The 15611-nt window shown below is 40.8% G+C and overlaps 1 protein-coding gene across 1 annotated transcript in view; it reads right to left on the bottom strand.

The window, feature by feature from the left end:
- akap6 (A kinase (PRKA) anchor protein 6) overlaps positions 1 to 15611 on the bottom strand; it is a 236893-nt gene that overhangs the window by 68647 nt on the left and 152635 nt on the right. Inside the window, exon 16 of the mRNA XM_004554667.3 lies at positions 4644 to 4790. Within this exon, the coding sequence (XP_004554724.1) occupies positions 4644 to 4790 (147 nt within the window). The remainder of the gene's footprint in view (positions 1 to 4643; positions 4791 to 15611) is intronic.

Here is a 15611-nt window from a genome sequence, read left to right on the forward strand (position 1 = left end):
GACAATGATGCCAGTTACCCACAATCATATACAGTGGGGCAAAAAAGTATTTAGTCAGCCACCGATTGTGCAAGTTCCCCCACTTAAAATGATGACAGAGGTCAGTAATTTGCACCAGAGGTACACTTCAACTGTGAGAGACAGAATGTGAAAAAAAAAATCCATGAATCCACATGGTAGGATTTGTAAAGAATTTGTTCGTAAATCAGGGTGGAAAATAAGTATTTGGTCACCTCAAACAAGGAAAATCTCTGGCTCTCACAGACCTGTAACGTCTTCTGTAAGAAGCTTTTCTGTCCCCCACTCGTTACCTGTATGAATGGCACCTGTTTGAACTCATCATCTGTATAAAAGACACCTGTCCACAGCCTCAAACAGTCAGACTCCAAACTCCACCATGGCCAAGACCAAAGAGCTTTCGAAGGACACCAGGAAAAGTATTGTAGACCTGCACCAGACTGGGAAGAGTGAATCTACAATAGGCAAGCAGCTTGGTGTGAAAAAATCAACTGTGGGAGCAATCATCAGAAAATGGAAGACATACAAGACCACTGATAATCTCCCTCGATCTGGGGCTCCACGCAAGATCTCATCCCGTGGGGTCAAAATGATCATGAGAACGGTGAGCAAAGATCCCAGAACCACACGGGGGGACCTGGTGAATGACCTGCAGAGAGCTGGGACCAAAGTAACAAAGGTCACCATCAGTAACACACTACAACGGCAGGGAATCAAATCCCGCAGTGCCAGACGTGTTCCGCTGCTGAAGCCAGTGCATGTCCAGGCCCGTCTGAAGTTTGCCAGAGAGCACATGGATGATACAGCAGAGGATTGGGAGAATGTCATGTGGTCAGATGAAACCAAAGTAGAACTTTTTGGTATAAACTCAACTCGTCGTGTTTGGGGGAAGAAGAATACTGAGTTGCATCCCAAGAACACCATACCTACTGTGAAGCATGGGGGTGGAAACATCATGCTATGGGGCTGTTTTTCTGCCAAGGGGACAGGACGACTGATCCGTGTTAAGGACAGAATGAATGGGGCCATGTATCGTGAGATTTTGAGCCAAAACCTCCTTCCATCAGTGAGAACTTTGAAGATGAAACGAGGCTGGGTCTTCCAACATGACAATGATCCAAAACACACCGCCTGGGCAACAAAGGAGTGGCTCCGTAAGAAGCATTTGAAAGTCCTGGAGTGGCCTAGCCAGTCTCCAGACCTCAACCCCATAGAAAATCTGTGGCGGGAGTTGAAAGTCCGTGTTGCTCGGCGACAGCCCCAAAACATCACTGCTCTCGAGAAGATCTGCATGGAGGAATGGGCCAAAATACCAGCTACTGTGTGTGCAAACCTGGTAAAGACCTATAGTAAACGTTTGACCTCTGTTATTGCCAACAAAGGTTATGTTACAAAGTATTGAGTTGTATTTTTGTTATTGACCAAATACTTATTTTCCACCCTGATTTACGAATAAATTCTTTACAAATCCTACCATGTGGATTCATGGATTTTTTTTTCACATTCTGTCTCTCACAGTTGAAGTGTACCTCTGGTGCAAATTACTGACCTCTGTCATCATTTTAGGTGGGGGAACTTGCACAATCGGTGGCTGACTAAATACTTTTTTGCCCCACTGTATGGAGATGACAGGACCTGAATAATATAGAGCTTAACTGCGTAAGAGAAGCATTTTCATCATGTGGGTGGGAAGGCGATGATGGGAAAGATTCCCATGTTTACAACTTGTGCTTACTTCTGTCATCTAATTACTCAAGATGCCAACCTCTAGTCTCTTTACTCATTAGTGATGATTTAAGCTAAACACTAAGAACCTGCAGGAATGGACAGCTGTGGCGTTTTTTGGGCATTTGCTTTTTCAAAAGCTGTTTGGTTTCAGTTCTGGTAACTGTGACATGCTAATGGGGTGTCCACATACTTGCAGAATTTGAAGAGGTGACGGATGAAGGAAAACCAGGAGAGCGAGTGAGAATGTGAGATTAAGAGCCCCCAACCTGATGACACACACACAAACTTTAATGCATGCGTGGGAAATGGCATTCAGAGTCCAAATGCCTCCCCGTCAGTAACAGAAGTTTAATCACAGCCTGGTTACTGTGGCGGAAATACACACGATGCAGAGAGAGAGGCAGAGAGAAAGACTCATCTGTTGCTGTTGTTTAATTTCTAAAATTGAATCCGTTTCAGCAAGGTTGATACATATGTTAATGCACACACACACGCACACACACACTTCCAATAACTTTTATGAGTGAGGCAATACTGTGTATGTGTGTGTGTGTGTCATCATTAGGGACTACAAGGAAATGACGCGCACACACGCAGATGGTGTTTGCTCCTCTGTTGCTTCTCTCTGTTTGTGTGACGTGCCACTCGGTCGACAGGAGACGGTTTGTTTCTTCGGAGGAACAAAGTCACATCGCTGCAATTTCAGCCTCCTGACGAGCCGTCGCCAGCTGTCACCCCACCGCAGACCTGGAATTAATCACCACGCCGAGGTACAGACAAACAACTGCCACCAACGTACCCATTAGCAAAGCATGCGGAGCTCACTTCAGTCCTTGGAATGACCCAAATACAGTACAAGACATACAGATGAAAGTTGTTTCAGGTGGTTCAAGTCTATTTAACTTTTTCACAATGAATATCAGGTGACCTCCAGTTGGCCACGGACACTTTGGAGAAAAAAGCTGAAGAAAACTACTAATTATAACCTACGATAGGTGAAATCCGCGAAGTAGCCAACTTTATGTTTTAAGGCTGTAAAAACCCTCACTACACTTTTCTCAGACAGGCATGAACATTTTCACACTTTTCTCTCTTGTCTCAAAGTTCAAACCTTCGTACAAAAATAAGTCCAGTGTTATAGAATGAAACCAAAGGCACCCGCGGTTGGCTTTGACAGTGCAAAACGTTTCATCGTTGACCATGTTGTGTTTGTTGGGGAGAAAACTTACAAACATACAGTACAGCACTTCAGAGTCACACTGCTAGCGATCGAAGATTTATGTAAATTTGACAAGCTGAACGCATTCTGTACTGTACAGGAGACAGAGCACGAGATTGATTGACAATGGTCTGCAGCCAATCAAAAATCCGCGAAACAGCGAGGCTGCAAAAGGTGAACGGTGTTATAGCGAGGGACCACTGTATACAATTATAGATAAGTAGGTGTATTATCATCAATAGAAGTTTAGGGTTCTACTGACAAATGCAGCACTTCATCTTCAGGTGTCATTAATGTTCAACCACCAACAGCAGAAATGTCACCAGAGAGATCACCAGTCACTACCTCACAGTGCAGAACTGCACTCTCCTCTTATCAAGGCGCTAAAAAGGCCGGCCAAGAGATGTAATCTTAACTTCCCCAGCCCAGGAGTTACTCAGAAGGCATCCTTGCAGGACGCCCAAACCACCTCAATGCGCGCCTTTTGGTGTGAAGGAGTAGCAGTACTACCCTGAGCACCTCTCAGATTGCTGAACTCCTCATCCTATCTCTAAGTTTTGCTTTCATTCCCAGCTGTTTGTTTAGCACAACAGACCAACGCACCGTCTGCACCATTGCAGCCTTGACGCCACTCATGAACAGGACCCCGAGATACTTAAACCCCTCCACTTGGGCCAGTCACTCATCCCTGACCCGGAGTAGACACTCCACCCTTTTCCGGCAAAGGAAAACTTGGCTGCCAACTGCTCCAGTCTGAGCTGGAGACCATCACCCGATGAAGGAAACAGAACCACATCATCTGTAAAAAGCAGAGATGAGATTCTAAGAGCAACAAAGTGAAAACCTTCTGCCACTTGGCTGGACTTGTCCATAAAAACCATGAACAGAATCAGTGACAAAGGGTAGCTGTGAAAGAGTGAAACACACACCAGGCTCGAGTCCAACTTATTACTGGGAATGAGGACAAAGCTCCTGCAACGGTCATAAAGTGGCACACATCCCGTACTCCCAAAGCACCCCATACAGGATAGCCAGAGGGGTTTGGTCTATGTATCGAAGTACATAATTTGTGACTCACTGTGTGCCTTTCATCAAAAGCACACACTGATAACTTGCCAAAAAAGGTTGACTCATCAGAAGAGCTTTTCTGGTTGATATGGACCAAAATATTAACTCAAAGCTTTATCTTCAGATTTTTGGGATCTCAGAAAAATAAAAACTGTTATTCCTACACTGGTTTTCTTTAGTGTGTGTGCATGTCTTCAGAGCTGTTACTGTGTCCAATGTGTATTAGAAAGAAATAAAGCACGGTATACTTTATGGCGAATGTGTTTTCTGTTTTCTAAGTCACCACTGTATGATGTATCCATTTAAAGTCGTAGATTGATCTGTCTGTCTGTCTGTCTGTGCATTCCACTGCACAGTTAAAGGCCATGGTGGCAGCAGGGCTCCCTAATTGAGACGACACTAATTATCATCTTCATGTTCTAGATTGGATCAGTGCTGATTAGCCTAAAATTAGACACACAGACACACACACATAGAAACACAGACTTATATGCACAGTCTCAACGGAGTATTACTGTGATATACTATCTCTGTGGCCATGGTGCCACAGTTGCACTCCTGTATCTTCTAAAACTTGGCTCTACTGTGTCTTACTGTGCGTGTGTGTTACCTCCAGCTGTCTCCACATGTGTGTCAGGTTGTGTATTTTGCAGTGGAAGCTGCTCGGTAGTTCAGTGCCACTCCTCTTCAGAGACTCGGCTCGGCCCAGCAGGTTGGTCTTTCTGCTCTCCATCATCATCAGCTCAGTGTGGCTGCTCTGGATAAGGAGGACACACGTATGAACAGATACAATCCAACTTGACATTTAACTCTTGTTTGGCAGCTGTGTGAAGCACACTAGTTAAAAAAACAAACTCGGGATTCGTTAATATAGCCTTAATTAATGGTACCACACTGACTGGGCATTTATGCTCGTCCCACTCCTACATGTTGACCTTTAAATTAGCCACAAATTTTCCTTCCCTTTGAAGGAGACTGCTCCATATTTTTATTCTTGAACTCTATTAGAGTTACCTTGCTCGATACTGCATTCAAAATAATCCTTGTTTATCTCCTACTCGATCTTTGTGCCGGCCCTCATTAATTTGCTGTCAGCAACAAGCTGTTTTAGCTCCTTTCCTTTGAGGTCACCCTCCTTTTAAGCCAGCTTTCTTTTTATTGGCTGCCCCTTGTAAAAATAAGGTTTGTTCATCAGGTCGGTGGGGCTGTGTGTGCCTGAGATAATTATATTAGGAATACCTGATCTTATTTGTAAATCTGAGCTATTGGCTGATACGGATTACTTGCACATATGATGACTTTAACCTGGCGCATAAAAAGCCACTTTAAACATGGGTGTTACTTGCATAGCTTCAACCACACCTTTAATGCACTTTACAGTGTTGAAATAATTGATAATGTGCTTAACCAGCTTGACTTGTCCAGCACCAACATTTTAAAAGGCAGTATGGCTGTGTAATTCATCGCTGTTGATTAGTACATTCAAAATCACGTTCCACATTTCCATATATAACCCTATAGAAAGCTATCCTGTCCAGTTTAATGTTTTAAATCATTAAAACATCAGCATATCTACAGTTAACCTTTTTTCTTACCATTTACAGGTGTGGGCACACAAATACGGTTGAACTATTTATGGTTCTGTACTGGAAACTTAAAGCTCTTGCTTAGGATAAACGACTGAGGCAGTGGTTGCTGGTAATTTTTTTATTCCAAAACACGCTTGACAAAGGAAATTTGCAGAGGTGTGGACTCGAGTCACATGACTTGGACTCGAGTCAGACTCGAGTCATTAATTTTATGACTTTAGACTTGACTTGAAAAAATGTTCTAAGACTTGTGACTTGACTTGGACTTTTACACCAATGACTTGGGACTTGAATTGGACTTGAACCGGTTTACTTGAAAAGACTTGATATTTTACCCCAAATATAAAATTTAACATGCATATTATATAGAGATTGAAAATGTGACGTCATTCACGGGTAGAACCGCAAAGGATTCTGGGAACTCGTGGCAAGCGGTACTAGCGCACGCAGGCTTTCAATTAAAATCAGTCACACAGCGATAAAAAGAAACACAAAAATGTCAAGAAGCCGTTGTATTATTAACTGCAATAGCCGGTCGCATGACAGCCACGGGAAGCCGACGGGTAAAGAGATCGGTTGTTATCGGATTACGTCGTGGAAGAGAAATTGTTCGAGCCATGTTTCCGAAGTAACAAAGAGGCGACTGGATTGCAGCCATTCAAAGATCAAATATAACGTCCTAGAACCCTCCAGCTCACAGGTTAGTCTGCTCCAAGCATTTACACAAAGGTCAGTCTGCTGTTGTAGTTAATGCGTCATTTTTCTTAACATAATTGGTGATATAGGTTACAAGCAAGTCTGGCGCTGAACAGAAATTGTCGCGCTATGCTCCTTTATTTATTGTGCATAAATAGTAAATTATCCTGACACAATATTGCGTTTCGCTTCTGTTATTATGGTACATTGACAAAAACACATACTTTTATTCACAGGATAAAACAGTTGTTTTGTATCACTAATTGCCCAGTACGATTACAGAATACAGTATTATTGTCACTGCTACATTTCTGTGATGCTACCAGAAATTATTTCCACTACTAATTAATTACCATTGAGCTCAAAGGTCCTATTAATAAACGGTTAACGAATGTGTATTTATGATGACGATTTGTGAGACTGGTAAACTTATGATACGTACGATGGTCTTTCGTTCTACACGGTGCATTTCAAGGTCCTGTACCCATCCGTCGGTAAACTGTACCTGGGCTTGTTGCAGTGACCGGAAGTTACTAAACTTCATGAGTGTATGCACTCACTCCAAGAACCGTATGATTATAAATATGCATATAAATATGCTAAGATGAGATAGCTGACTTCATCTAACTAGCAAATGTTTTCCAGGCTACGTTGGTGATGCAGTTTTTTTTAATGTGTATGATATTTTTGTCATGCGATTTTAAAGCCTAACCCATCCAAGAATAACATGCAGCGTATCTCAGAACTGTTGGTGAAAATTATTCTTGGAGCTAGGTTTAATTGAGCTGCATTTTAAAGAGGTGCAATTTCACAATTTGTGTATATTTTCTAAGTTCACTATTTTGTATGTGTTGAGAAAAACACAGATTTTAAAATCACATGGTCTAATATTTACATTTAGCATATAACTGCAACATTATTTTTTCGTTTGTTTTTTTTAAAGACTCGAAAGGACTTGAAATTCAAAGTTTCAGACTTGTGACTTGACTCGGACTTTTACACCAGTGACTTGAGACTCGACTCTGACTTGCCTGACATTACTTGAGACTCGACTCTGACTTGCCTGACATTACTTGAGACGTGACTTGACTCGGACTTTTACACCAGTGACTTGAGACTCGACTCTGACTTGCCTGACATTACTTGAGACTCGACTCTGACTTGCCTGACATTACTTGAGACTTGACTTGAGACTTGAGGATAAAGACTTGAGACTTACTTGAGACTTGCAAAACAATGACTTGGTCCCACCTCTGGAAATTTGTAATGTCAATGTTTCTATGTTTTGACATGTTGACACCATGAAACTGGATCTCCACTTGAATCCATTGTACTTGCTGTGAATCCATCTACAGGGGGTGAGTATTAAATGCTCAAAAGACAGATTTTCAGTAGAATATTCCTTGGTCTTTCAAACGGGAGCACATTTTTTATTGTTATTGTTTGCAGCTCATCTCATGATGAAGCGTTTGAGGGTGTCGCAGGAGTTTTCAGCAGATTTCACTCACTGCTTCACCTGCTTTGACCGCTTTAAAGATAAAAACTCTGTCGCACCTCTGCAGCTCCGCAGTCGCGCAGGAATCAAACACCGCAGCGGCACTTGACGGTAGACTGTGGAGTCCTTTATGGAGAGATTTTAAAAATGCTCCATTTTGTACCAGCAAGTGTTGCTGAATATTTTCCTTCCCTTTTGTGCTTGAGTTCTGTAGTTGGGGAGTGAAGGAGCTGCAGGTTTTTCTATTTTTGAATCTAAAAGTCACACTTTCATTTAAAACATTTAAAACAACTGATGCAGTTTTCTAGAAATATCACAGTTTTTCCCCAAAGTTGGAAGTTTTTGACACAACTGATTGACAGCAATCGACCAGGCAATTTCCTACTTGTGTCTTTTATCACACTGACAATGGAAAACAGGCTGATCTTATACCTTGTGTCACTTTGTTTCATTAAACGTTGCCAAGTAGGCGCCCATAGTTAAATCCTACCTTCAAGTCCATAAGAGCCCATAAGAAGAAATCAAGTTGCAGTACAAATAATCAGATTTATATTTACGCCCAAACAGGAATGGCACCACTCGTATTTTTACCTCTTCACTTTTGTTGTGCACAGCAACAATTGTCTTCTATAGTACACTGACTTTATGGAGAGAATGGCAGTAAAGTGTACCTTAATTGTCAAAGCTCTTCATTTTTATGTCTTTTGTGCTTTCATATTGATTTTTTTTCTTCCTTTTATTTCAGCTCAGAAGTTCTTTGATGCTAAACTACATCATTTTGAGTTGATTTAATTTCCTTTCTCCCTTTCGTTCTTCTCTCTGGATATTGCGCTTCCAACCAACCACATTTTTGCTTGTTTCTCGAGTTTTCTCTCCAGCTCCTTTTTTTGTGGTCTGATCTTTGTTTACTCTTTGTGGTGTCTTGATTTTTGGCAACTTCAATTCTTCCATTTATGACTTATAGATTCACTTTCTGGTTTCTACACTGGCTAAATGTCTTGTCTTTAGCAAGTACTTCCAGGGTTCTGCATGCCCTTCCAGCCATTATGTCCCCTTTATTTTATGAAGTCCAAGGTTTAGTTTCGTAGTTGTTGTTCCACTTGCCCTTTCTCTTCTTTCAATCCATCTTTTTAAATCTCCACATTTATTTATTTAATCTACTGTAAAACACCACTTGCACTTATTTGCCTAATTCATCCATCCTATTTTCCATCCATCTCTTGTCTTCCCTGTTTTCGCTTGTTAGCATAACTCTCCTCTCCCTCCATGCCTCCATATTTTTTGGCTTAATTTCCCTCCTCCTCTCCTCTTTTCTCTTTCTCCTCTTTTCATTTTCTGCATCGATAGCTACTCAATTCTACTTTTCCCTTGTCGTTTATCATTACCACCCGGCCCTATTTGAATATTTAAATGTCTCTTCTGTGACTCTATGTGTGTGTGTGGATGTATGTATGCATGCATGTTTGTGTGTGTATGTGTATGTGTGTTTTTGCTGTGCTGTCATCAGAGAGGCGGCGGCCATTTTTCAATGTCGACGATTCTGATGGAGATGCTATCGCTCGGTGCTTCACGGCCATCCATCCCCTTCACTTAGCTAATAGCCACGCCGCGAGAACGAGGGATCGAAGGCAAAAAAAATAGACGAGTGGAAGGTAAATATGTCGGCGTCGCACTCTTCTAACAGCCAGGAAATTATACGATTTATTCGCTGATGGCAAATATTGATTTAAAAAGGGGATAGGGAGCCAGTAGGGAGGCGGCAGGGGGGTTGTTTTGTTGTTGTTGTTTGTTTGAAGGATGCCACTGATCCAAAGTCAAAGAAAAGAGGGAGAGAGGGAGAAAGGAAGATAGACACGCCGATTAAAATGCATGAGATCCGAACTTTGAGATAAGTGCTGAGAGAGGGATCTTGGAGAAATGGGAGGGTGGAGGGGAGGATGATGGGTGAAGATGGGGGGGTGGAAGGGAGGGTTACATGGATGGCTAGCTGTGATGTATTCATGCCTCCAGTCAATCTCCATGCAAGGATGGACTAAGATACACAGGCCTAAGGATGGAGAGAGACAAAGAACGAAGTAAAAAAGACAAGGACTGAGATAAAGAGATCATGTGCAGAGGAAAGAAACAGAGAAAACTACAATAAATAGATGGAAAAGTAAAGGAGCGCTGCTTCAATGACACTGACACCATGTTCGCAGTAAGAGACTCTTGCCGTATGATGGGAATTGAAGCTCAAACAAATGCCGGCAACACACGCCACGACTCAAAGCCTCAAAAGTTGGCCAGCTGAGAAGGGTTCAACTTTTTAAAAATATCCAAAGCTTAAAGCAGGCTGCAAACTGGTGACAGCAAATATTACCATTCCACTTCTAACAACTGAGCATGTTACATTTTTGTAATCCCCTGTAATTGTTAGTGAATAGTTTTGATATTTTCTGCGATATTAAAAGCTTTGCTAGGTCAGGACACAAGATATTAATAAATACAAAAAGATGTTTCTGCAAATATTTCACCATAAAAGCCCTGTTGAAAAAATGCAGGATTTCTGTGCAATGAAACATCAGAAGTGGCCAGCTGAAACATGAAGGTGTGATGCATAGCAGCACGTTTGGCGTGTGCCAATATTCACAAAGGTGAAAATGGCGAGCACAAGCTGGGTGTTTGTTTCAGTGGGAGAAAATTCTTTTTCTAAAATCTAACTTATTTTACATGGAGATGCTGGGCTAGAAATCTGTGTGTGTGTGTGTGTGTGTGTGTGTGTGTGTGTGTGTGTGTGTGTTTTGCTCATAGTTTCAGTTTCAAACTTTTAAAAGTAAAACTGCCAAAGATTAGAAATGATGCATCAGCAGTAGTTTTAAAAAGCAGTTTTCACTTTTGGTGACAGAGAGTGCCTTTAGTCTGTGACTATTTGATTATGTCTAACTAAAATGTTTTCTTCTACTTTTGCCACTTTTTTATTCTCTTTCTTCATATAATACTTCTAGGGTTCAAAGAGAATGTGACCTGTGACATTCTCTCTGCTGTATTCTTTGAAACGTGGTAACATTGATATCCATGAATGTCTTCTGAGGTCTTCTTCTTTTCCTCTTCTTTTGCCTGGCATCTTACTCATCCTCTGCACTTCCTGATTCACAAACTGTCCTCCATCCATCCATCCTCCTCTCTTCTCCAAAGAACCCCTTAGCATATTTCCAGCTCAGTATCTCTGTCTAGACAATTAATAAAAGGACTTTTCTCCTTCCTTAGTACCTCACCTTCCCAGTCATCTGGTAATTCTTCCCTATCACCCACAGCCTGTCTCAACACGTTCCTGAACTCCATCCAACATTAGTCCAGAATCAGTCTTCAACTTTCAACATTTACTTACCCTCACTCACTGCCTCTTCTTGTCTGATGCTGTCGAGCTACATTCTCCCATATCGTTCAGATTGCACCTTTTGCATAGGATGTAGTCTGCCAGTGTGCAGCTTGCTTACACTCTTACATGTAATCCTACAGGGAGTGCAGAATTAGTAGGCAAGTTGTATTTTTGAGGAATAATTTTATTATTGAACAACAACCATGTTCTCAATGAACCCAAAAAACTCATTAATATCAAAGCTGAATGTTTTTGGAAGTAGTTTTTAGTTTGTTTTTAGTTTTAGCTATTTTAGGGGGATATCTGTGTGTGCAGGTGACTATTACTGTGCATAATTATTAGGCAACTTAACAAAAAACAAATATATACCCATTTCAATTATTTATTTTTACCAGTGAAACCAATATAACATCTTCACATTCACAAGCTGTTCCTTCTCTCTCTTTAGTTGTCTTTGGCCAACAGTAGCACAGTTTCCACTGGCACTCTGCTGGCCAACAGCACCATAGGAAGTTGTTGTTAACTGCTCCAGTATGGAAATCCCATTCTTTATGATGTTTGATTTGACCAAGATTTTACACCAGACGTAGATTTTACCCCGATGCAACTGTCTCCTCTCCTTTTTATGTCGGGGCTGGCACTAGGAGTACACTGGCTTGTGCCCCCCTGCCCCCCCAAAGCTGGGTTAAAATGTGGGAATCAACAAACTTAGCATTTTGCTGCTGAATCCATTAAAAGTTTCTCTGGCACAGATCCCAGCGTCTGTACAGAAAACATTAAACATCATTTGTTACTAATTTAAACTAATTACTTGTTGCTTCAGTCCCATATGTTACATATGTGACTCTAAAAAAATGTTTATTCACATTTCTTTGCTCAGATTGAAATTTAGATGAACGCAGCAACAATATGTGATGCAGCTGTGAAAAAGAAAGACAGCATGCATTTGTACTCATTTATGCAAAAATTGATGTATGTAGTTTAGTAAAACTAATGGATATACTATGTCAAAGTCTGGGTGTATATTTCTACACTGAATTTATTCAGTCTTTTCCGAGCTATTCAATAAAAAACGTTAAGCCCCAAAGGCAACACCTTCTCATCCCAAATGACTGCCATTGCAGGTGTAATGGGGTGTAATGGTCCTAGTGGTTGGATGGTTATGGACTGTCTAACAAGTAACAAAAAATCAACATAAAACAGTGAAGGAAGTTCAGGAAAAGCAAATATTCACATATTCCTAAATGGGAATGTCACCAACGGAAGAAAGTTATGCCAGAAAATCATGCAGCCCACTACTTTTGAAACTGTCCGTGTCATGCTTTTGCCTCGTTTCAGTCCGAAAACTCTTTGCGTGCTTCGTTATTTTTGCTCCTTTGTGATTGTCTGCCCCACCCTCATTAGTTTCACCGGTGTTCAGTTGTTTTCAGTAGTGTTGTTTCTCCCCCTGCCAGTTGTCAATTTCTGAGTTTGTCTTCCTCTGGTTCCTTCTTTGATTTCTGTTTTGTTTTAGCTAGCTCATTTTCTGATTGAATCAGTCATTAGAGGCTTGTTTTTTGTTTTTTTCTAATCCTGCCTCAGTGCTCTGTGTTTGGGTTCACCACATCCCACTGTGGTGTATCATAAGAGGTCAACTCTGACAAGATAAAACAGATGTTCCTTACTACAAAGGAGAAAATTGTACAATAGGAAGAATTATTTTCAATTTGTTCAACATTTGTTTCCTAGGATGTCACTGTACAATAAATGCATATGTTTATGGTGTAAGCTGGCGACAATTCATCACTTATTTCTAATATTCTGACACACTAAAATCTGCTCCCTACAGACAATGAATCTTTGCTACTGCAAATATATTTTTAGAAAATACTTCTGTCCATTGTTGAAGTAAAGCTCTGTGCAAATAGATTAATGAATCACACATCAGAAAACAGTAAAATGACAGAGCTTTCCCAAAACACACAAAGAGAGAAATGGTGGATAAACGCTTCACAAAACAGATGAGAGGGAAACAGGGGGAGTGGAGGAGAGAGGAGGGAAGGGGGAAAGGAAGAGGGGGAGAAAATCAACAAGCAATCATAAGTTTAATTTGGTCTCCATATTAATGAGCACGGAGCTGAAATGTCAGCAAAAATGCAGTCATACATGAAAAACATTTAATGCATTTTGAACATTAGGTTTTTTTTCTCCTTCGCTCGTCTCGCAGATTCATCTTATCCGCCAAATGAGAGAAGTTTGTCGGAGGCTGCGTAACGGAACGATTTTGTCGTCGCGGCAACTAAAGTTTGTGGGAAGTGATAAGGACGCATCTCTATCCTCCGCCTCGTGATCGTCTTTTCTTTTCCCCTCTGTCTTTGTGTCTCCATCCTCTTAATTCTTCCTCACTCTTTCTTTTTCTGTCTATACGGTTTCTCTTCTGCAACACTGTTCCTCAGCTCCTGTTGCTGTTCTAATCTTCAGAAAACGATTTCACCTTTTTTCTCTTTAAGTCCTGTTGCTTCTTGTTTTCTTCCACTTTCTTGCTTACTTAAGTTTATTGCAAGGGTCAAAAATAGCAATAAAACTACAGAATTATCAGGATGGGATAAAAAAAAAGTCTGCTGTGATAGACATGTGACCACTCCAGGTGGTACCTGGGATATGCTCAAGCATCCACCAACGTTGAACTGGAAAAGTGGTTATAAAGTGGATGGATGAAAGTCAAATGAAGACTGGGCTTACAATAATAGTGGTTAGTTGCTTCCTGTGAAAAATTAGATCTTAATTCTATGAAACTAGTCTTCTGTGAGCAGAACTCTGTCTGGTTTGTTTATCTCCATGGACTTATAAAGGGACACATGTAACACATACAAGTTTAATCCATTGACCTACAGGTGGCAATATCAAGCCAAGACATACATCAATGGACCACAAAAAGAAGAGAATGAGGAAGAAAACTCGAAAGAAAACCATGAAGGATATCTAAATATAAAAGTGAAAAGCAATGCTTTTAAGGCAATTTAACCTTTGATTATACAGCATTACTGGGGTGTGGCTGAGTGGGTTTTCTTACACCTGTAACCATAACACTCACATGATGCCACATCGTTGCAAGGTTAGATGCTCAACCTCTGGCAGTCAGCAAAGACCGGATTTTTAAGCTGACTTTAATCAGAGACATTATGAAAGAGAATATAAATTTATTTTGATTAGGATTCAAAGAAGTGTACTAAAGCTTCTTTTTGGTTGACTTGTTGCAGGTGCATAAGACGTAGAGCATGTATTTTTTAAAGTACGCCAGTAAAGCATATATGTCTGGCCCTTCCAGGTGTGACCATTATTAAATGTGAGTCTTTAGGGTTCTGGTTACATTAAACAAAGGTTTCTTGTCATTAATAAGAAAAAAAAATCTCTTTTGAGCTACAGAGTTTATCCTGTAACTGTGTTTACTCTCTGGATTGCTAAAACCCTAAATCTCCTGAACTGTTGTTTTCGGATGTGGCATGTCTATGATAAATGTTTGTTTGGGTCTGCGAAGGCGAGGGAAGGCTTGCAGTCATGGTTGAAACTGACAGCAGCTTCCCGTAACTAACACAGATATTTATTGACCAATCCAACAACCCTGACCCTGTCTTACTATTAAGAGTCATCAAATGTCTATTATAACTCCAGCTCATTATTAACCGTTCTGCTTCATACCCCAGCGTTCCCCCACTTAACACCTCCTCTGTTTCATTCACTTCATCCTCTAAAACTCTCCTTCCTAAGCAAAGAGTGTGTATGTGTGCTGGATATACACAAAGATAGAGAAAAGAGGGGAAAACACTCTATGCTTGCTTACATTTCAGTGTGTTTGTGTGTGTGACTCAGTGTCTCCGACTGAGATGGATGTTCCACCGACTCTGAAAGAGGAGGAAGTGGCTCTGTGACACCCCATTTATACTGCTAGACACTTCAACCTGTGTGTGTCTGTGTGTGTGTGAGGAAGGAAGACAACACAGCCATAAAAAAATCTTTAAGCAACACTTCCCCTTCCAAATAACCATTATTACTCTATTTAATTGTTACTTTACTTTTAGCATATCGATTTCCAAAAAAGATTTCACTAAAAAATACTGTATGGTATAAAAACATGCATTTTTATTTAACGTTTGGTGTGTGTTTATTTTATACCAGTGCCCCATTTACATTAAAAGTCATCACAACAGAATAATGCATGTATTCTCGTTTCTATAGTAAACCTTCTGTGGTCTCTCCAGTAGGGACCTGCAAAACTACAACTGCTTGCTGTCACCAGAAGCAGCGCTTGATTAGGCTAATTATTCATATTTTATTAAGTTATCAGAGAGCTGCAGACAAACAAGGTGGAAAGTAATAAGGACAGCCCTGCACACCAGCGCAGTACTTTGATGTAGGAAACGAATGGTTGTATTCAGACAGTGTCAGAGTAAAGTGACCATT

This window comes from Maylandia zebra, linkage group LG19, assembly GCF_041146795.1.
Source record: "Maylandia zebra isolate NMK-2024a linkage group LG19, Mzebra_GT3a, whole genome shotgun sequence".
Classification (NCBI taxonomy): Eukaryota; Metazoa; Chordata; class Actinopteri; order Cichliformes; family Cichlidae; genus Maylandia; species Maylandia zebra.